This window comes from Schistocerca serialis, chromosome 2, assembly GCF_023864345.2.
Source record: "Schistocerca serialis cubense isolate TAMUIC-IGC-003099 chromosome 2, iqSchSeri2.2, whole genome shotgun sequence".
NCBI lineage: Eukaryota > Metazoa > Arthropoda > Insecta > Orthoptera > Acrididae > Schistocerca > Schistocerca serialis.
This window is the reverse complement of record NC_064639.1, coordinates 111993505-112017149: the sequence shown is the minus strand read 5'-3', so window position 1 is coordinate 112017149 and position 23645 is coordinate 111993505. Positions and strand designations below refer to the sequence as shown.

The 23645-nt window shown below is 46.2% G+C and overlaps 1 protein-coding gene across 2 annotated transcripts in view; it reads right to left on the bottom strand.

The window, feature by feature from the left end:
• Positions 1–23645, bottom strand: part of LOC126456791 (uncharacterized) — a 348424-nt gene that overhangs the window by 49189 nt on the left and 275590 nt on the right. For both annotated transcript variants that reach the window (XM_050092580.1, XM_050092579.1), the window contains exons 4-6: positions 17307–17379; positions 16824–16991; positions 13500–13698 (exon numbers count right to left, since the gene is read on the bottom strand). In XM_050092580.1, the coding sequence (XP_049948537.1) occupies positions 13500–13698; positions 16824–16991; positions 17307–17379 (440 nt within the window). The remainder of the gene's footprint in view (positions 1–13499; positions 13699–16823; positions 16992–17306; positions 17380–23645) is intronic.

The window sequence follows — 23645 nt, the reverse complement described above, 5'->3', positions numbered from 1 at the left end:
ACAGGAACCCAAGGTATGCAATTGGGTGGTCATGGTGGGGTGTGTTTACGTCGGATCGGCTGATGTCATTTGACGTCTGTCCTACCTCTCTGACCTGTTTCGAGCCTCATTCACATGCCTGTGAGTGGTAGAGCAACAAGGTTGAGCTCACGTTTGCAGAATACACTGACACGATCCTTCCGACTGGCGAAGCTCGTAGTAACGGAAGAGCTGTCTTTATCAAGATCGTTCTCCACAACGTCCGACTCCACCGCGTAACCTGTTCGCCACGGTTACGCAACGGCTTCGAGACTGGGTACCTTCACCGTCGGCAGGCCTGACTGGTGCTCCAAGAAGACGCCGCACACTCGAATTGGAAGAGGCCGTACAGCATGGCGTTGAAGAGAACCCGCCAACGAGTACACGAGCAAATTTCTTTGGCTATTAACAAGTGTAGCTGTAAAACAAGTTCGCTTTACAACCCTGTTTTTAAACGATTGTAGCACGGGAAATGGCAAGGTTCCGGACATGAGTTCCAGTTCAAAATATTATCTATTCTTTCCCTCTAGAAATCAAAAAAATTCGTAACGGGAATTTGCGAACGCCATGTATTTAACATACTTTGGAGTATAAAATGTTTTAGGCTCTGAGCACTATGGGACTTAACTTCTAAGGTCATCAGTCCCCTGGAACTTAGAACTACTTAAACCTAACTAAACTAAGGACATCACACACATCCATGCCCGAGGCAGGATTCGAACCTGCGACCGTAGCGGTCGCACGGTTCCCGACTGTAGCGCCTTTAACCGAATGTTTTAGAGTTCCGTGGTCATTTGTTGACATATTGCCAGCTGGCTTTCGTTTTCGTATCTTCAGTCGGTAATTTTTGTGACGTTTCGTCAGCTAGAGCAGCTAGCATTGTCAAAAATACACCCCCCCCCCCCCCCCCCATTTCTAGTGGCGAAGCACTTATGGACACACAGTACGTAACATTTGGAGTTTTCTGGTCTGCTAGATGACGACAAAATAGTCGAAGGCAGCAACTCCAGGGTAAAGGTTTATAACAACTACTTGGAGGTTTATACGAGGGCTATCCACAGAGTACATTACGTTTTGGAATTAAAAATAAATAAAGTATTGGAATTTTTTTTATTATATACAGTTGAAAGCCACACTTAAATACTACTTTTCTACATAGTTGCCATTTAAATTAAGGCACTTATCGTAGCGATGGACGAGCTTGGAAATACCTTCGTCGTAAAATTCGGCCGCCTGCGGCTTCAACCACGTGGTTACCTCTTCTGGAAGCTGTGCGCAGTGTGTTTTGCGGCAGTAGAATCGCTTGGCAGTCAGCTTCAAATTCTAGTTATCTAAAGTTTCTCAATAGTGTTTTTCTAGAACAACGTCGCTTTCCTTCCAGAGATTGTTACTGGAGTTCGCGAAGCATGTCCGTAACACTTATATGTTGTTCGAACCTGTGGGCAACAAAGCTAGAAGCCCGGCTCCGAATTGCTTCGATAGCTTCCTTCAACCGGCTTGGTACGGGCCGCAGACACTCGAGCAGTACTTAAGAATAGGTCGCACCAGCGTGTATATGCAGTCTTGTTTACAGGCGAAGCACTCTTTCCTAAAATTCTCCCAACAAACCGAAGTAGACCATTCGCCTTCTCTTCCACAGTTCTTACATACTCGTTCCACCTCAGATAGCTTTGCAACTTCACGCGCAGATATTTAAACGACTTGACTGTGTCAAGCAGGGCGGTAGTAATATTGTATCCGAACATCAAAGATTTCGTCTTTCTACTCATCTGCATGAACTTACTTTTTTGCTCACTTAGGGCTAGTTGCAATTCACCACAGCAACCGGAAATTTTGCCGAAGTCGTCTTTTATTTTCCTACAGCCACTCAACTTCACACCTTACCGTACACCATGGCATCATCAGCAAACAACCGCCGATTTCTGCCCACACTGTCCGCAAAATCATATATGTATGTGGAGAACACACACACTTCCCTGAGGCATGCCTGATGATACCCTTGTCTCTGATCAACAACCGTCGTCCAGGAGAACAAACTGTTTTTTTTTTTTTTTTTAATCTAAGACGTCTTCGAAACACTCACATATCTGTGAACTAATTCCTTATGCTCGTACCTCCGTGAACAGCCCGCTACTTTATTCATTTCAATCTACAACATCGACTATCTCTGAGTGAGGCTATCTAAAATCGTCGTATTCGCCGCCACGCAGCGTTCGGAAGCCGTGCGGAGCCTCCCAGACTGCTGTAAGCAGCCATATACACGTGCAGGCCTTCGAGCACCGGGATGAGTCACTGTCAGGTCATCTACCTGCTGTATGTGATACCTCGCTTTCCTGTGGGCGATCAGATTGAAGTCACTCGACATCATAGCCTTCGATGAAGCTGTAAGTGTACTTGCCTCGGAGTTTAGGTGCGCACAGACTTGCAGCAAGCGCCGCAGCCGGCAGTAGCCGACGCAGCGGTCAGCGAGCCCGCGTGGGCCGCAAGGACGGACGCTTCCCACGCGTCTGCGCGGCCACCGGCGCTCGTCTTTTGTTCCTCCGACGCCGCCAACGCGGCGGCGAGTCATCCGCAGCCAGCAACGGCTCTCCCTCTCCGTTCGGTGACGTCGGCCGCGAGTTATGGCTGAAGCGCGGCAGGCTGCGCGATAAAGCACGCGCCCCTCCCGTCGCCGCAGGCGGTAACGTCACAAATTTATGGCGTGCCGTGCCAGGCAGATCTGCTTCATCGCTTTGTTCCGACCAGTATTGCGCAAACGCTTCTAAGTACAGGATTCTGTATGGTATCTGGCCACATGTCGGGAGCACGCCTTTCATAGATGCAGTCGAAGGTAAATACCTACCAGGCATGTCGTAACTACTCATGCGTTGTTCGGAACGATGTGCGTCTGTGATGTACTGCCGTTTCTGTAGCCTACAGGAAAACTTTATTTATTCCTGTCTATAAATAGTTTGCAAATACTGAACCTACTGATACCACTCATGACGTCATCAAAATGATGTACACTCCTGGAAATTGAAATAAGAACACCGTGAATTCATTGTCCCAGGAAGGGGAAACTTTATTGACACATTCCTGGGGTCAGATACATCACATGATCACACTGACAGAACCACAGGCACATAGACACAGGCAACAGAGCATGCACAATGTCGGCACTAGTACAGCGTATATCCACCTTTCGCAGCAATGCAGGCTGCTATTCTCCCATGGAGACGATCGTAGAGATGCTGGATGTAGTCCTGTGGAACGGCTTGCCATGCCATTTCCACCTGGCGCCTCAGTTGGACCAGCGTTCGTGCTGGACGTGCAGACCGCGTGAGACGACGCTTCATCCAGTCCCAAACATGCTCAATGGGGGACAGATCCGGAGATCTTGCTGGCCAGGGTAGTTGACTTACACCTTCTAGAGCACGTTGGGTGGCACGGGATACATGCGGACGTGCATTGTCCTGTTGGAACAGCAAGTTCCCTTGCCGGTCTAGGAATGGTAGAACGATGGGTTCGATGACGGTTTGGATGTACCGTGCACTATTCAGTGTCCCCTCGACGATCACCAGTGGTGTACGGCCAGTGTAGGAGATCGCTCCCCACACCATGATGCCGGGTGTTGGCCCTGTGTGCCTCGGTCGTATGCAGTCCTCATTGTGGCGCTCACCTGCACGGCGCCAAACACGCATACGACCATCATTGGCACCAAGGCAGAAGCGACTCTCATCGCTGAGGACGACACGTCTCCATTCGTCCCTCCATTCACGCCTGTCGCGACACCACTGGAGGCGGGCTGCACGATGTTGGGGCGTGAGCGGAAGACGGTCTAACTGTGTGCGGGACCGTAGCCCAACTTCATGGAGACGGTTGCGGATGGTCCTCGCCGATACCCCAGGAGCAACAGTGTCCCTAATTTGCTGGGAAGTGGCGGTGCGGTCCCCTACGGCACTGCGTAGGATCCTACGGTCTTGGCGTGCATCCGTGCGTCGCTGCGGTCCGGTCCCAGGTCGACGGGCACGTGCACCTTCCGCCGACCACTGGCGACAACATCGATGTACTGTGGAGACCTCACGCCCCACGTGTTGAGCAATTCGGCGGTACGTCCACCCGGCCTCCCGCATGCCCACTATACGCCCTCGCTCAAAGTCCGTCAACTGCACATACGGTTCACGTCCACGCTGTCGCGGCATGCTACCAGTGTTAAAGACTGCGATGGAGCTCCGTATGCCACGGCAAACTGGCTGACACTGACGGCGGCGGTGCACAAATGCTGCGCAGCTAGCGCCATTCGACGGCCAACACCGCGGTTCCTGATGTGTCCGCTGTGCCGTGCGTGTGATCATTGCTTGTACAGCCCTCTCGCAGTGTCCGGAGCAAGTATGGTGGGTCTGACACACCGGTGTCAATGTGTTATTTTTTCCATTTCCAGGAGTGTATATCACTGATCAAAATGCAATATGTCTCAAGCACGCTCCATAAGAAAGAAATACGAGCAGCGCACGATAATTAACGCAACACATTTTTTCCTCAACCAGTGTAATATTCCCGCTTCAGCCCCTGTAGTTTCATGAAGTTCCGACAGGTGTCGGCGCTATACGTAGCCTTCAAAATAGGGTCTGTAACGGAGGAGTGTTCAAAGCAGAATGCTGTCATTGAGTTTCTTTTGGCGGAAAACCAGAGCATCGCAAATATTCATAGGCGCTTGCAGAAAGTCTACGGAGACCTGGCAGTGAACAAAAGCACGGTGGGCCCGCATCTCGTGGTCGTGCGGTAGCGTTCTCGCTTCCCACGCCCGGGTTCCCGGGTTCGATTCCCGGCGGGGTCAGGGATTTTCTCTGCCTCGTGATGGCTGGGTGTTGTGTGCTGTCCTTAGGTTAGTTAGGTTTAAGTAGTTCTAAGTTCTAGGGGACTGATGACCATAGATGTTAAGTCCCATAGTGAAAAAAAAAAAAAAAAAGAAAGAAAAAAAAAAAAAAAAAAAGAAAGCACGGTGAGTCGTTGGGCGAGGCGTCTGTCATCATCGCAACAAGATCGCGCAAATATGTCCGATTTCCCGCGTGCCGACCGGCCACACACAGCTGTGACTCCTGCATTACTGGATCGTGCGGACACTCTCATTCGTGGCGATGGACGGATCAAAATCAAACACCTCGCTGGACAACTGGACGTCTGTGTTGGTAATACTGACAAGACTCGTCCACTGGTTGGGGTATTCAAAGATGCGTTGCCGCTGGGTTCCTCACCTTCTAGCATGAGACTGTTAAGAGTAACGAATTGTTTGAGCATGACGAGGCTGATCGTAACAATTTTTTGTTGAACGTTGGTACAGCTGATGAAACATGGGTTCATCACTTCGAACCGGAAACAAAACGACAGTCCATGAAGTAACACCACGCCACCTCTCCTCCGAAGAGAAAGTTAAAAGCCGTACTCTCAGCCGATAAAGCCACGGCGACGTTCTTCTGGGACTCTGAAGGGGTTACTCTCTTTGATGTCCTCTCTCGTGGTGCAGCCATCAGCTCTCTAGTGTATTGCGGTACCCTTAGAAAATTGGAAAAACAGTCTCAGCGTGTTCGTCGCTACAAAAAGGCAAGCGAACTTCTCCTTATGAATGAGAACACTAGACCTCACAAATCTGCACCCCCAGAGGAGCTCACAAAACTTCATTACATTACCAACCCTACAGCCCCGGTTTCGCACCTTCCGACCCCCATGTCTTTGGTCCAACGAAGGATGCGCTGCACGGGAAGCAGTACGTGGATGATGGGGATGTTGTTGATGCAGCAAGATGTTCTCTCCGACGTTGACCACTAGAGTGCTAACATTCGGGCAACAGGCCCTCACGGTAAGCTTGCGAAATGCCGTCGTATTCAACGTAGATTGTGTTGAATAATAAGGTTTTGTAGGGAAAAGAGTGGGGAGTGTTATGGTGCACTTCATTCCTCAATAGAAGCAACGTACTTTCAAGAAAAAATGCGTTGCATTACATATTGAATGCCTCTCGTATGTCATTTATTACCGGCCTGATATCGTTCGCATTTACCCACTATCAGCTGCATCTTATATATTGGTTTAGAGCATATACCAAGATATCTTCCAATAACTGGATAATTATTAGCCTATTGTTGCCAAACTTCCTGTCAAGTGCTAAGAAAACATTATGTAAGATAATGCTGATGACGGGCATGTGCACCCGATACGACTCCGGGAATAAATAAATAAAAGTAATCTCCATTGGAGAGCTCATTCGATGCCTGTCCACCAGTTCCATATCTTCATTCCGTCACAGTACTGTCTCGTGTGTCCAGGACACGTGGCCGTTTAGCGTTTGAGAATAAGAAATGTACGCACGACGGCTCGTGTACCGTGAGATCAACATTAACTTTGACATCTTAGACTTTTTTTTAAATTTGACACACACGCCATTTGGTATGGACGTGCATAATATTGTGTATGCGACTGATGATGGGCTCTATGCCCAATATCAGCATATTTTATTTGAAACTCACGCTCTTTAACAGGAAATGAATTTCATGGCAGTCTGCAGTCAATGACATCTGTAGTTCACTTCCAGTTTCCACTTAAATGAACACTCGTCACTCATTAACAGTTAACACTGCGTCCTCAGCTAATACAGGAACGTATGTCTCTGTATTTTACTTCTCGATCTATTGCCGGCAACTTTCCGTAAACTAATAACCATTCCGAGGTATTGAAGTCTGACGTTTGTTATGCACGAAGTGCTATCGTTACTACCAATTTTCAGACTCGGAAACAGGAAATGGTGCTACCCACATACGGTAACATTTCACATTACTTATCTACGAATCGACCCACGTCAATGGATAAAGTTGCTAATGGATGACAGTATAATAGCGCCAGATCCTGAGGTAAACTGTTCGTGGCAGAGTTGTTTGGAAAGCAAGGGTTGGAGAGATGGTGGCGGACTGCTCACACTGAATGGCCTACGGCCTTGCTGCAGTGGTAACACCTGTTCCCGTCAGATCGCCGAAGTTAAGTGCTGTCGGGCTGGGCTAGCAGTTGGATGGGTGACCATCCGGTCCGCCTAGCACTGTTGGCAATCGGGGTGCACTCAGCCCTTGTGAGGCAAACTGAGGAGCTCCTTGATTGAGAAGTAGCGGCTCCGGTCTCGGAAACTGACACACGACAGGGAGAGCGGTGTGCTGACCACAAGCCCCTCCATATCCGCATCCAGGGACGCCTATGGTCTGAGGATGACACGGCGGCCGGTCGGTACAATTGGGCCTTCATGGCCTGTTCGGGAGGAGTTTGGTTTAGTTTTTTGCTCACACTGAATGACCACGTTAAATATTAAACTCCTGCCGTATTACCTCGCGGAATGACGACACGATTGTGAACTTTGAGGTACAGATATGCAACTGGCACATTGCAATGTTGTCCGTTGCACTAATTTATACGTCCCAGTAGTAGTAACCATGAAACAGCTTACAGATTTCGGATAGAAACTCACGACTAGCTATGAGCTACGAAGAGAATATTGAACACTGCATCGAAGCGAACGATTCACTCGTAATTGTAAATATTTTTAACGCGGTACTATTCGACTGAATTAAGAAGGCAGTCAATCCACCCAAGTAGAAGTTGCACCACGGACAGGTTAGGATGTGTCTACAGGAACACTCATCGCTGAACCAGCTTGCGATCCCTGGCAGTAGCGCATCCTCTCTGTCCGTCGCCGTGCGTCATCGGCAAACCCGATCCTCCGAGACAATTGCCGGTTCTCTTGCTCCTCCCGGGCAGCAGCGGAAGAAGACGCCGGAGCCGCATTCCTTCGACTCCTCCCCTTAATTGGCTCTTCATGCACTCTGTCACGGTCGAAAATACCTTTTTCGCCTCATTGCCCGTGGCTGCTTCGTCACTGGTGTGTGGAGTGACGAATGGGTATCCTAGCCGAGTCCGCGAAAGGTCGTTAGGAAACACGGTTTGCAGATCTTGGGGTCTGGGTGACGGAGCCCAGTCAGCGGAAGTCGCAGGTAGCTGTAGCTGAAGTTGATGTTTGCGATTAGCGTGAAACAGTGGAGTGTACGACTTTGTAGAAAACCAGAAAGTGTGGAGCAACACTGAGGACATATTCCCAGTCTTGAGTGTATGCTCAAAGTGTCCTTAGCCATCTTGGTCACGTTCTCCAGAACTGCATGCAGCGACATTCTATATGTGTATAGGTTAAGCGTTTTGTACACGGAGAAGGTTCCGTTAACGGATTCTGACCGGAGAAGGTTTGTATTGAAAAAGTGATCGGCGATCATAGCTTTACGGGTGTGCTAATGAATCATGCTTTTTTGTTCGTGCGTTATAGATTCATCAACGAGTACTAGCTGTTGCGATTGCCAGTGATCCATATTCTTCGCGTTACTTGCCTCTATATTGAACGAATCGGCTAGAGACATGACACTGAACTTACCATTAAGAGCTGACGATGAACTATTTACCTTGAGCCGAGGAGAGTACTTGCGTATCATCTGGAAGCGTTGTTCTTTCCTCTTGCATTCAGAGAATACTTGTCTCTTCCAGAGAATGTTGTTCTGGGACGTTTGAGAGCTTCCCCCAGTTCCTGGCTGGGTCATACACTACAATCACTCCACAGCTTAGAATCTACGAATGTCAACGATTCTTTCATTTGACATTTTTTACTTGATTTAAATTCAATTGCAGAAGACCGTAACTGTACAGCAGCTGTGTATTGTTGCTTTTATTCCTAATAATTCACATGGATTACTTGGTATGTTTCCAAGATGTAAGTTCTCGCTCTCTTTGCATGACAAGGCCATTTAGAACATTTAGGACTGGTATCCTGCGTGTTACAGCTTGACGTCTCTGTTTTATCTTCTTTTTAATGAGATTTAGACCAACATCAACATCATTAGACCCAATAACCTTGACTACACATTCCTAGTACTAGATGGGAATAATTAAAGAGCAGCTACCCACAGAGACCGAGTGTGGGCTGTGATTTTCGTGTGGCAGCAAAACTTTGTAGATATTCTACTGCGTCAATGAGGAACCAATTTACACTGGAAAAATATAATTCCATTTTTGGCCACCAGGTGCAAATCTGGTCCTGAAAAATTCAAGAAAGACGTATAAGTTGTTCCACGTATAATGGATTAGTAACGGGACATAGGGAGAAAAGGTGAAAGAAGTGAAAAAGCCATAATGTCGATTTTATTGTTAACCGCCACTTTCGCATTTTTTTCGATATGAGCACGGGGATTGTCGACGAGATTCTGTACAGCGCCAGATTTGCACCTGGTAGCCAAAATCGGAACTAATGTTTTTTCTGCGTAAATCGTTTCCGCACTAACGCGTTAACATATCTACCAAGTTTCGCTGCCATATGATATGACAACCCACACTAGTGGCTGCACTTTAATTATAACTACCAAGTATGAAGACGGGAATCGGCCTTGCATTCGTCTCAGAAACTCTCGAACACTGATACAAATGTTTATGCTTCTACAGCCAGTGGAATGAAATCTTTCTGGTCATTAGATCATACAATTTTGTATCAATAAACCATGAAGAGGACCGCTGCAAAGGCGGTCAAGAAACGTCGGTTACTACAAAAAATCAATTTACCGTTAGTGTTATTACAAAACGACGCGTTTTAAAAACCAAAAGGATTTTATTCGTCTAAGCCGGTTTATGGCAACAGATACTTAGGAAAATCGTGTGCTCGCATTTATACGTTTCACTGTCCGTAGCATTTAGTGTGGTACGGCAGAGGAGGTGGTAGGGCTCCATCTAAGAGATTGGTCGTGGAAACGATTTGGAGCATTGGAGCTAAATGCTAGAAAGAGGAAGAGAAGGTAAAGAACGAGTGGCAAGGACAGTGTATTGCTCAGACAACTGATATGATTGGCAGTAAAAAGTTCTACACCTATTGAATTAAATTCACTGGAATGAATCAATAAATGCAATCAATAAAACGCAATGGTATGAAACGATAGTAAAATCTGCTTTGAAATACTGGATCTGTAGTGTAATGAAAATGTGGGGATAAAAATTGGAGGAAAACGTAAGTAACATTATTTACGTCGTTCCTAGAAGCATTCTCGGGTATCCTAATGTCTAAGGTAACGGTTTGTGATTACTTGTATATCTACCTGTGTTCGCATTCTATCCAGCTACAATTTTTCATTTGTGAAAACACTTGTGCTCAGTGACCGCCGAAACCGTGCGACAGCTTCGTTACAGCAGAGTCACGGTGGACGCGGAAGTGTACGGCAGGTTTGCGTAACGCGCCGGCGTCTTCCTGCCCGATGTCAGACACCGTGGAGCAGACACGCCCTGTTCTGCCGTCAGAGGGGGCCTTGGCTGTGAGTCGCACGGCTTCACGGTCGTCCGGAAGTCCCAGCTAACTAGAGTTCGCGACGCGGAACAGGTGTCAGCCTGTGTCGCTAATGGGCTGTCTGTCTCAAGAACACGAAGACCAGGCATCTGACATCTGTTGAGGGACCACGCTGTCAGTAATTCACTGTCCCCTCAGGAAGATACGACACAGAAAAGGAACATGAAAAATGTAACAGTATTTCGTGGAGGAACTTTTCACCAAATTAGTAACGAATATTGGATACGTGACTGTGTTTAAGACTACAAAAGACGTCTGTTGCGGTGGTAACATCGTGAATGACCAACATCTGACGTTACCATATTCATTTTACTGTCCACCTACTGTTATTCTAAAACTCAGTTCAAAGACTGGTTTCATGCAAATCTCTACGTCATTGTATTCTGTGTAATCTCTGCATACTACGGTCGCAGGTTCGAATCCTGCCTCGGGCATGGATGTATGTGATGTCCTTAGGTTAGTTAGGTTTAACTAGTTCTAAGTTCTAGGGGACTAATGACCTCAGCAGTTGAGTCCCATAGTGCTCAGAGCCAGTCTCTGCATAACGACTGAAACCCATATTCATCCAAACCTACTTACTGTATTAATCCGTTGTACTCAGTCTACAATTTTACTCGCACTACCCTTCATTACCAAATCGCCTCCCGATGGGACCTATCACCTGATCCCATCTTTTAGTCGTTTTGCCGTAAATTTATTTTTCTCTGCAAATTCTAATTGGTACCTCTTCATTCGCTATTGGATCTACCCATTCAATCTTCAACATTCTTCAGTAATATCATATTTTTTAAAAGCTTCTGTTCTCTTCTTGCATTATCGTCCATGCTTCACTTCCATACAAGTCTACAATTCACTCACACACCTTCATCAAAGACTTCCTAACACTTAAGTTTTCATACCTCTTTTTCAGAAATGCTTTCCGTGCTGTTGCCAGTCCGCATTTCATATTGTCTCAACTAAAGCCATTATAAGTTGTTTTACTGGCCAAATAGCTACACTGATCTACTACTTTTAGAGTCTCATTTTCTAATCTAATCTCTTCAGCATCACCTGATTTAACGCGACTACATTCCAATAATTTAGTTTTCTTCATGAACATTTTACAACATCTTTCAAAAACATTATCCATTGCGTTCAACTGCTCTCCCAATTCTTTCGTTGTCTCTGACAGAATTATAATGTTATCGTCAAAATTGAACTTTTTATTTTTTTCTCCATGAACTTAAATCCCCGTTCACAGTTTGTCCTAGTTTTCCTGTACTGCTTGGTCTGTATACAGATCGAATAACTTCGTAAATAGGCTACAACACTGTCACACTCTCTTCTCAACTACTACTACTTCCCTTTCTTGTCTTTCGAACCTGTAACTGCAGTTTTGTTTCTGCACAAGTTGTAAATAACTTTTCGCTCCCTGTATTTGACTTCTGTTACCGTCAGAATTTCGAAGAATGCGGTCCAGTCAACGTTGTCAAAAGCTTTCTCGAAATCTGTAAATCGTGTGAACGTAAGTTTGCCTTTGTTTAATCCATCTTCTAAGAGAAGACATAGGGTTAGTCCTGCTTGATGTGTCCCTCAGTTCCTCCTAAACCCAAACTGGTCTTCGCCGAGGTCACCTTCAAACAGTTTTACCAATCCTCCGTAAATATCTGTTGTAAATATTTTGCAGTCATAACTTATTAAACTAATGATTCGTTATTATGGACAGTGGCCAGCACCTGCGTTCTTTGCGACCGGAACTACGCTGACGTGACAAAAGACATGGGATAGCTATATGCACATATACAGACGGCGGTAGTATCGCGTATACAAGGTGTAAAATGGGAATGCATTAGTGGTACTTCCATTTGTTCTCATGTGATTCATGTGAAAAAGTTTCTGGCGTGATCATGGCCGTATGACGCGAATTAACGGACTTTGAAAGCGTAATGATGGTTAGGGCTATACGCATAGGACATCCCATTACGGAAATCCTTAAAGAATTCAATATCCCGAGATCCACAGAGTCAATAGTGCGCCGAGAATGCCAAATTTCAGGCCACATCACGGATAATGCAGCGGCCGATAGCCTTCACTTAACGATCGTGAGCAGCAGCGTTTGCTTAGAATTGTTAGTGCTGACAGACAAGCAACACTGCATGAAATAACCGCAGAAATCAATGTGGGACGTACGACGAGCATGTGCGTTAAGACAGTTAAGCGAAATTTGGCATTAACGGGCTAAAGCCGTAGAGGACATACGCGAATGTCCTTGCTAACAGCTCGATATCTCCTTCGGGACTCGTGACTACATAGGTTGGACCCTAGACGGTTGGAAAATCGTGATCTGGTCAGATGAGTCCCAATTTCAGTTAGCACCGATTTCAGTTAGCGCAGACCCGACGAAGGCATGGACCCATGTTTTCAACAAGGCACTGATGGTGACTCCATAATAGTGTGGGCTTTGTTTAAGTGGAATGGACTGGGTCCTCGGTTATGTTTGGCTACTTCAAGACCATCTGCAACCATTCATGGACTTCACGTTCCCGAACAGCGATGGAAATTTTATGGATGACAATGTACCATGTCACTGAGCCACAGTTGTTTGCGATTGGTTTGAAGAACATTCTAGGCAGTTCTAGCGAATGATATGGCCACCCAATTCACCCGACATGAATCCAATGGAACATTTGTGAGGCTTAATCGAGAGGTCAGTTCGTGCACATAACCCTACACCGGCAAACTTTCCCAATACTGTAGAGGCAACTTGGCTGAATATCTCTGCAGGGGATCTCCGACGACTTATGGAGTCCATGTCACGTCGAGCTGCTGCACTATCTAGGGTAAAGGAGGTCCGACACGACTTTAGGATGTATTCCATGACTTTTGTCACGTCATTGTATTACATTCATCTTATAACGAACCATCCTCTGGTCAGCTGGAGTCAGGCTTTCCTTCACATAGACCATCCGCTGAAATTGTCCTCCGTCGATGAGGACGAAACGTTGAGTTTCTCAAATGAAATTCAATCGACCACGGCTTGGAATACTTTGGGGACAGTGATCAGCGATATAGCGCGGCAGCCTGAACAGGCAGGCAGTGGCGAGCGAGCGCTGGGACCCACCTGGCGGCAGCTTGCTCTTGAGCATGTCCATGGCGACGACGTTGACGACGAGCACCCAGATGGGGCAGTCGAGCAGCTCGGCCTCGTTCTTGACGAAGGCGACGGCGCTCAGGCACTGGCACTCCAGCCGGCGGCGGTCCGGGTAGGCGCGCCGCAGCTCGCGGCTCACGTTCTGCTGGAACTTCTTCATGTCGAACAGCTGCCAACACACCACGCAAAACCACGCCGTGTTACTACTGTGCGCGGGCGACAACAGGCGGCACACAGCTACCAAGCCTAACAAAACCTTCACTGTTGTTAATACTTGTAGCCAACTCTCCACAGTGTCCACTTATGCTTTATCATATAGGCAAGAAAAAATTCCGTCTCTTCCCTCTCACTGTTTGCGCCTACGAAACATGTTTCACCTTTCCATGCTAGGCATCATCAGTGCACTGTAATATAAAGGAAACTATTGATCTATCATATACCGGGCGATCAAAAAGTCAGTATAAATTTGAAAACTGAATAAATCACGGAATAATGTAGATAGAGAGGTACAAATTGACACACATGCTTGGAATGACATGGGGTTTTATTAGAACCAAAAAAATACAAACGTTCAAAAAATGTCCGACAGATGGCGCTTCATCTGTTCAGAATAGTAATAATTAGCATAACCACGTAAGACAAAGAAAAGATGATGTTCTTTACAGGAAATGCTCAATATGTCCACCATCATTCCTCAAAAATAGCTGTAGTCGAGGAATAATGTTGTGAACAGCACTGTAAAGCATGTTCGGAGTTATGGTGAGGCACTGACGTCGGATGTTGTCTTTCAGCATCCCTAGAGATGTCGGTCGATCACGATACACTTGCGACTTCAGGTAACCCCAAAGCCAATAATCGCACGGACTGAGGTCAGAGGACCTGGGAGGCCAAGCATGACGAAAGTGGCGGCTGAGCACACGACCATCACCAAACGACGCGCGCAATAATGGGTGTTTTGTTTTTGGTTCTAATGAAACCCAATGTCATTCCAAGCATTTTTACCTCTCTATCTACATTATTCCGTGGTTTATTAAGTTTTCAAATTTATACTGACTTTTTGATCACCCGGCATATTGTGATAAGAGATCTGTAGTGATTCTTGGTACCTCTATATTATTATGCATTTACAGATACATGGTTGCGCGCTTTCTTACATTTTATGTAAAAATGAATTTAAGTGGAGGAAATTCTGTTCAGGAGATATACTGTGCTGATTATATACACATAAAAGAAGGATGAAATACAGCCAGTCTAAATTTACACAAGTTTTAAAAAACCACAAGAGAGAAAAGTCAGCTTTGATATCATAGAACTACTTTGGTAGTAGGGCCCTAACTCACGTTTACCCCTAGAATATTTCAAGCAAATACCCAAGACGAACATTAACTGATAATTCTCTCTCAAGAACCGATGACAAATATACGTAATGAAATCCGTGGACGACCAACACCTTGACAGTGATTATGCCTGCCCTGATGTTTCCATCCAGTGCTACATCGGGCCACCGTCATATACGACTGCAGCACAAACGTGGATATTCCACGATTCGACCAGCCGGCCAAATGGAGACCCACAATGAGGCCCCTTTTAAACTTTGGCAGGTGCTGATAACGCTGTCTCACACGAGTACGCCCCGTGTCCTCCATCATCTTCCATCCCTTATATACCCTACCAGGACTGTTAACAACACTACTGTTAGTCAAGAAAGTAGCTCGATTTCGTTCTGTGCGTGCATTTGTTGTAGTGCGTTCTTTGAGGTTGGAGGTCGAAATGTTAAACAGTTACTTTGACCTTATGCTGTTGCTGTAAGGTACAAGTTGTTTCCATCAATAAAATGCAAATATTTCTGATTAAAAATGTACTCAGTTGAGACACTACGGCATAATTTTGACCCAAATGTTTGGGACACCCATCTTGTAAGGCTCATGTTACATATTTTACACCACCTGACAAAAAATGTGTAGCACCCAGAAAGGGATGAGGAAAGTAAATTAAACCTCACGGGTTGAGAAGGCAAGTGACATTATTTCAATGACAACAAAATCGAATAAAATTTACAATAAGCTTGACAGCATGAGCTTACTCATTAGCATGACGTTGCACCCCCTCTGTCCTGGATGCATAAGCCCGCCCACAGCTGTTGCAACTGGTACGTCGCATCCCTGATACAGGCACGGGATTTACGACCGTGCTGGTCCCAGACATGTTCTATTGAGGAAAGCTCTGAGGATTTTGTTCGCCACGGCAGTATCTCAGGAACACGTAGATAGTTCATAGAGACGCGTACCATGTGTCGACAAGCGATGCTCTGTCAAAAAATGGCACCACTGCACTGTCACATAAGAGGTAACACGTGACAAAGCGCTATGTGAGTGACATACCATTATGCCGCCAGAGTTCGCTAAAGTCATACATGATGGCTGCCAACACCACGACGTCAGAAGTAGCACCACTGCGCCTCTCGAAAACATTTCAAAATGGGACCCCTCCCTAGGTCGCTGCCGTACACACAGCCGATCGTCAACTGCGGTTAAGCAGAACCGCGATTCATCGCTGAACACAATGTGTTTAGTTCATCTGCAGCCCATGCTTCCCGGTCTCATGAAAGGCAGTCGTTGGTATTGTGGCGTTAACGAGCGCCTACGCATGAGACGGTAGTTCACAAGTCCGGCTGCTGCGACACTCCGATCAATGCTGCGGGATAACACAAGAAGTTTACAGGGAGACCGTCACTTGTAGGAGGACGGCAGGCGCAGATACGAAGGGACACAATAAGTTGATCCTCCCTTGCGATGATCTGGCGTGGACGACCAGCACCTTGACAGTGAGTATGCCTGCCTTGATGTTTCCATCCAGTCCAACACTGGGCCACCGTCATATACGACTGCAGCACAAATCTGGACATAGCACGATTCGACCAGCCGGCCAAATGGAGACCCACAATGAGACCCTTTCAAACTCTGTCAGGTGCTGGTAACTCTGTCTCACACGAGTACGCGCTGTATCCTCCATCATCTGTTATATCTTATATACCCTGATAACAACACTAAACACGGACAACACTAACTGTATTCTTGGCCGTTCTACCTGTCACAAGGAATTGGAGCTTTAATCACTTACAGATCCACCTATAGTGTGTACTTGTACAAAGTTACATTGGCGCCCGACCCTGTCTTCTGGGCGCTTCACTTTATTTGTCTGGCCTTGTAGCTACTTACAATAACTGCTAGTGCGTACCTAGCGCGTGTTTTCCCCATCCCAGTGAGAGGCGCCTCGAAGTGTCTGCATGCTCACCTTGACTGGTTTCTCCATCTCGAGCGCGCAGCCCGGCAGCTTGAGCACGTCGTTTCCGATGCTGGTCTCTTCGTCCGGAGAGCCGGCCGTGCTCTTCACGTAGACGTTGCTCTTGGACACGCGCTTCACCAGGATGTTGCCCTGGTCGTCCATCTTGACTTTCACTCCCTGTGGATCCGAGGGTCGTATCAGATCACTGTACATGCTAGACACCCAGTATGACGCTGCACAAGATGAACAAGAACCTCAATCATACTTTAATTGAACTTGTAGTGCCTACCAAGCAAAGAGAAGCAATTCTATCACGTTATTTTATACAGTTCATAAGCAACAGAAATTTGTACTCTGAATTTTTTTCATCTAGACAGGAAAGGAAAATGCAGATGTGAGCAATTTAAATTTCCTTTCTAGTCTTTACAGTCATGTATAAACAAGTTAGGAAAGAATATGTAATAAAATCTAACAGCTGACATTATAACATACCTGTCCAATGTGTCTCTTGACTTCCTCTGTCTTGGCGTCCCGCATTGGGTTGTCAAATCCGCACAGCCCGATCCTGTAACACAGCAAAAACGAAACGTTGTTATATGCCTCTGCAGCACGACAGCAAGTAGGAAATACGGTAATGTTGGCTGTGGGGACTACATATCTACCGCTATTATGTCACATATTTTTCTCTCTCTTCCCAATTAGATGAGACCATTTTGAGACGAATCTACTCGTTCATGGTACGAATAAATGCTATTAAAAAATAAAGAGAAAACATAACAATAAGAGAATCTTCTTTTCACATTAGATTACTTAACTTGGTGGGCAAGATCAGCTAATCCCAACGAACAGAGACTGAGGCGGAACTTTTCCAATCGGACATATTTGGGAAGGTATTTCAGTTCCATCACTTGTCTTACAGCCAATTATTTGCTAGAAACCCCTGTACGTAACTTAAAGAAGTACGCCACAAGGAAGGCAATCAACTTAGATTTAAAAACGTGGAAGTTTACAGTCGTCGTGGAAGCCTGTAGGGTTTGGTCCTGCACAACCGTGCACGAATTTCTTTCAAATAGTTGAGGAAGCAATCCCTGTTTCTGTCAAATGTTCAATGACTGCACGCTACTTTTACTTTTGAATGAGTTCAAGTTACCAACCACAAATTCTCAAGAGAATGTATACGAAGGAATGACATTCTGAAAGCCCTTACAAATTACCACCCTGAAAGCACCAAAATATATTACAGTACGATATAACAGAGATAAGAGAGTAAACGAGCTCCTCCCACACCCTTCACCTGCGCAATCATCTGCTGCGTTCGTAATGAAGTCGCTGTCGAAGGGCCTTTAAACCCTAATCTAAGATTTTCCCACAGATGCTTCGTGACCTAACCGAGCACAGATTAAGTCCCACGCGCGCTCAAAATGCAACAAGAGAGTTCACTTCGCCGTGGAACAAACATGCCTACGCCCAAGGACAGCGGATCAGGAAGACGAAAGCGCCAATTAGAGAGCCAGCCAACACGGCGTATTCAAATTAGCCCGGCATTACGTCCATTGTCGCTCGGCAGACAATGGCACGGCCCATCTGCAATGCCACCCTTCCGATCGGCAAGTAGTGTACGCCGGAGTCTGCGTTGGCGAGGCATTTTATTGTCTGCGTAGCAGAACACGCGACGGTTATCCAACAGCCCGCTGCCTCCCCACGCAGTACGCTAATGAACGGGCGGCATCGTGGTTCCGTCTCCCACCAATACGGCATCCTAACCCGCCTCATAAAGATCGGAAGGAAACAGAGCGGAAGGGAATACTGCCCATGAGATTCCAGCTGTTCTACAGCGATTTTCACCAAGTTTTGTGACAAATGAAATCTTGGTGCGCAATAACAGTTTACTGCAAAATTCTCTCTCTCTCTCTCTCTCTCTCTCTCTCTCTCTCTCCCGTCTGTCTGTCTGACTCTCTCTCTCTCTCTCTCTCTCTCTCTCTCTCTCTCTCATTCACTCGCTGTCTCTCTCTCTCTCTCTCTCTCTCTCTCTCTCTCTCTCTCTCTCTCTCTCCCGTCTGTCTGTCTGACTGTCTCTCTCTCTCTCTCACTCATTCACTCGCTGGCTGTCTCTCTCTCTCTCTCTCTCTCTCTCTCTCTCTCTCTCTCCCTCTCACACACACACACACACACACACACACCATGCGCGCGATTGGCTATTCGTCAGTACCTCTGATATTTCAGAAAAAAGGCTACACAAAGATGACAGTCCATATAGAACAATGACAATTATCAGTGGGTAGAGCGTCTCTGCGAGTTTCGTTTCTTAATACGCGACGCACCGTAGTTGTGCTATAGGGTAGGTGTGTCAGAACCTGTAGACAAAACATAATGTCGCACCGCATTATATCGCGCTTGCCGGCAGGCAAACCAATGAACAGATTTCCAAACCGGGCTTCCGTCGCGCTTTCCCGAGAATTACATGTCAGCGATTTCTATGAATTACGCGCACGTATTGACGTTCCTCGTAACGCAACGGTGTCCATACTGAGCGTGTGTAATGTGAATTAATAACTTGAAGAAGATGCTCTACTCACTGATGTGTGTATGTTTTCTGTATCTCTGGTAGTTCTCGCGCGAGCGTCTTCTGAAAACCCAGAGGTACTTACGAATAATGTTGTGCATCAGATGTCCCTTTTAAGTGCCGTCAGGTGCATTTTTTCTGATATTTCGGCAAATATTTGCAAATTGGTTTTTCCAGCGTGTAGCAGCAGTTATCCCAAACAAACACCGCTCATTCTGTTTATCATTCGAGGCCCAGCGTCGAAGGAAAGCTTCGGGTTGATTTCCGGATACAAATAAAATTTTTTAAAGCTGAATTTTTCATGCCCATTCGACAGAGCGGTCTAAATTTGGTCTTTTGCCATATCTGTTTTGTTGACATGTGTTAAGAGAGTGAGTAAAGCGTAGAATAACCAGAATTCCAGCAGTGGCTGAGCTGTGCTGCTGCCCGGCGGTGTTGACGCTACTGGAGTACTGGTTATACTTCGTGTTTTCCTCACCCTGTAGTTTGGATGGAGCTGCTATGGGTATAGTAGTCGTGTTCCAGGACCTGTTCATTCAACAACCAAGGCGCCGATAGACCTTTCTCCTAGTGTAACCTGGCGAACATCCTATACGTACATTGGCTGCTGGCAAATAATAATTAGTAATTAGTTGAGAAGTGGAAAAGTAGCAGTTGATGCAATGTTTGCAGAGGATTTAGAAATAGAACAACCGAGTGTTCCAGAGCAAGGGGCAAAGTGTTCATTTTTATATATTTTTTTATTTTTTTTCGGGCAATGACTGCTGATATCCCTTGGCACCGTAATACTTCAAATTGTGTAACTTGTCATCCTTCACGGCAAATACTTTTCAACACTTTAAAAGTAGATAACACCAAACTGACACAGTCCATTCGTAAGAAATGTCAAATTTCTATACGGATGGGCGTTTATATCGGTAAACTGTAAGGCATTGCAGAGTCTGACCACTCCGACCGTTCATACCCAGCATCAGAGAACGTAACATGATCTGAATCACAGTTTTATTTATACAGGAGCGCACGTAAAATACTGGGCGCTATACAGACTATAAAGGAGAAGTCGTGTCGTGTCACAGCAAGACACGGAATGCGACGCGAGAATAACTATAGGACGACATAGGCAAAAAGAAAAGCCATACAGTATGTTTGCGAGTCACGTCAAGAATATATGACCTTGGTTCCCACGCGAAAAAGAAGTATCGCGTTTGGCAGATGGCCGGCTTGTCCGTACGCTCAGGTATGAAATTCTAAACGCTGCCTCGCTAGTGAAATTCCTGAAGTGACAGTTTATTTTTTCGCCTATGAAGACGCCGTCGATTATATTTAATAGCGTTCCAACGTTACGTCGAACTGAAGTCCGCCCAGAATAATAAAATTCAACTAAGCACGTCGGCATTTTTCAAGGCTTTGGTGGCAAAAACGACAGTCACAGTTAGTATAAAGGCGTCTCTTATACGGTAGAAACTCATCTTGGTTCTCATCGTATGAGCGGAAAATTCAGTTTGCATAATTTGTGTACAATGTACACTAGATATGTGCAGCTAGAAAAGAAACGAAGAACACAATCTTCCGTACGGGAACAGGCATTGTACAATACGGTTTCGTTATTGTTGAGAAGATGAATGTTTGTGACAATTTCTCGTGATTAAAGTATCATTAGCTCCACAGTCAACGTTTGAGTTCGCGTTCCTCCGAACGCATTGTTAACTGAACGACAGCACCGATGTCAACATAGCGCCGTTCTTGTTAAATGTTACAACGTCACTGCCATGTGATTCATTCCACTCTTACGTAGGTTATATTGTACCGTACTATAATTTTAACGTTAACTTCCAGCTCCTATTACATTAAATGTCGCTCGAATTACACGTAAAAGCACACGCCAAAACAGTCGACCATACAGATGATTTTCAATACACCTTTTTAAAAAGTTTATGGTGTACGCTGCTCGATACTGCAACCGAATTCACGTGAAATTATATTACTCGAATAAAGCAATGTTCGTCGCGTGTCTATAAGGAGAGAAATAGAAGAAGTTAAGTTCAACGTCCCGTCAACGACAAAGTCTTTGGAAACATAGCACAAGCTCAAATTGTAAAATGATTGTGTTGGAAATCGTCCACGTACTTTTCAACTCAAAAATCTTGCCATTTACCTTATAGATTTAGAGAAATCACAAAAACCTTTACGCGATTCTTCAGACTTTCACGGAAGATTTGCTCAACATATGGGTCTTGGTCTCCCACCGGATCACGTTGTATAAATCCCACGACAGTTTTTCGAGGCAAGTGCTCGCTAGTGAGCGGCAGCAACTGTGCGACTGGTCCTCGCGGAGGTTCGAGTCCTCCCTCGAGCATGGGTGTGTGTGTTTGTCCTCAGGATAATTTAGGTTAAGTAGTGTTTAAGCTTAGGGACTGATGACCTTAGCGCCGGCCGCGGTGGTCTAGCGGTTCTAGGCGCTCAGTCCGAAACCGCGCGACTGGTACGGTCGCAGGTTCGAATCCTACCTCGGGCATGGATGTGTGTGATGTTCTTAGGTTAGTTAGGTTTAAGTAGTTCTAAGTTCTAAGGGACTGATGACCACAAATGTTAAGTCCCATAGTGCTCAGAGCCATTTTTGATGACCTTAGCAGTTAAGTCCCATAAGATTTCACACAGATTTGAACATTTTTTTGAGCGGCAGCAATGAGTACGTTATGGAGGCCTCGTCCCAAAGTCGCACGTGCGCATGTACTGCCGATCTGTTTCCAACGGGCCTTTTGTGCCAAGCCACTGGTGCTGCTGCCGATCTGTGCTGCGGCCGGGGGCTAAACTAAAACTAATATCTCGGTGGATCGCACACTATGCTGTGGGGGATCTGTCAACAGATATTCTTGTTCCCCTGTATACATAATGGCAGCAAGCTCATGGTTCCAGGTTCTACTTAGACCCTATTTATAAGGTTATCTGCCATGTGAATATGTATTACCTCCTTTACAGCCCCAGGACGAAACTGAGGCCATATTTTTTGTCTTCTTGTACAGCAGGCAATGTCCTGTACTAACGGAATGTCCCGCTATTGAAATTTCATCCAGTTGGTGGAGATGCATATGAGGATGACGTCCGGCACATCTGCCTTGCACTGTAATGTCTGCCCAGTGCAGGATATCCCACACTCACAGGGAATCTCTCCCAAAAAACTAGACTGCTGGATGGTAATTCTAGTCTAGTTTCTCCAAAAGGCGATTCCAGACCGGCACAGGGCTTGGCCTATTTGTTTCGAGAAACATACACTACTGGCCATTAAAATTGCTACACCACGTGATGACGTGCTACAGACGCGACATTTAACCAACAGCAAGAAGATGCTGTGATATGCAAATGATTAGCTTTTCAGAGCATTCACACAAGGTTGGCTCCGGTGGCGACACCTACAACGTGCTGACATCAGGAAGTTTCCAACCAATTTCTCATACACAAACAGCAGTTGACCGACGTTGCCTGGTGAAACGTTGTGATGCCTCGCGTAAGGAGGATAAATGCATACCATGACGTTTCCGACTTTGATAAAGGTCGGATTGTAGCCTATCGCGATTGCGGTTTATCGTATTGCGACATTGCTGCTAGCGTTGGTCGAGATCCAATGACTGTTAGCAGAATATGGAATCGGTGGGTTCAGGAGCGTAATACGGAACGCCGTGCTGGATCCCAACGGCCTCGTATCACTAGCAGTCGAGATGACAGGCATCTTATCTGCATGGCTGTAACGGATCGTGCAGCCACGTCTCTATCCCTGAGTCAACAGATGGGGACGTTTGCAAGACAACAACCATCTACACGAACAGTTCGACGACGTTTGCAGCAGCATGGACTATCAGCTTGGAAACCATGGCTGCGGTTACCCTTGACACTGCATCACAGACAGGAGCGCCTGCGATGGTGTACTCAACGACGAACCTGGGTGTACGAATGGCAAAACGTCATTTTTTCGGATGAATCATGATGGTCGCATCCGTGTTTGGCGACATCGCGGTTAACGCACATTGGAAGCGTGTATTCGTCATCGCCATACTGGCGTATCACCCGGCGTGATGGTATGGGGTGCCATTGGTTACACGTCTCGGTCACCTCTTGTTCGCATTGACGGCACTTTGAACAGTGGACGTCACATTTGAGATGTGTTACGACCCGTGGCTCTACCCTTCATTCGATCCCTGCGAAAACCTACATTTCAGCAGGATAATGCACGATCGCACGTTGCCGGTCCAGTACGGGATTTTCTGGATACA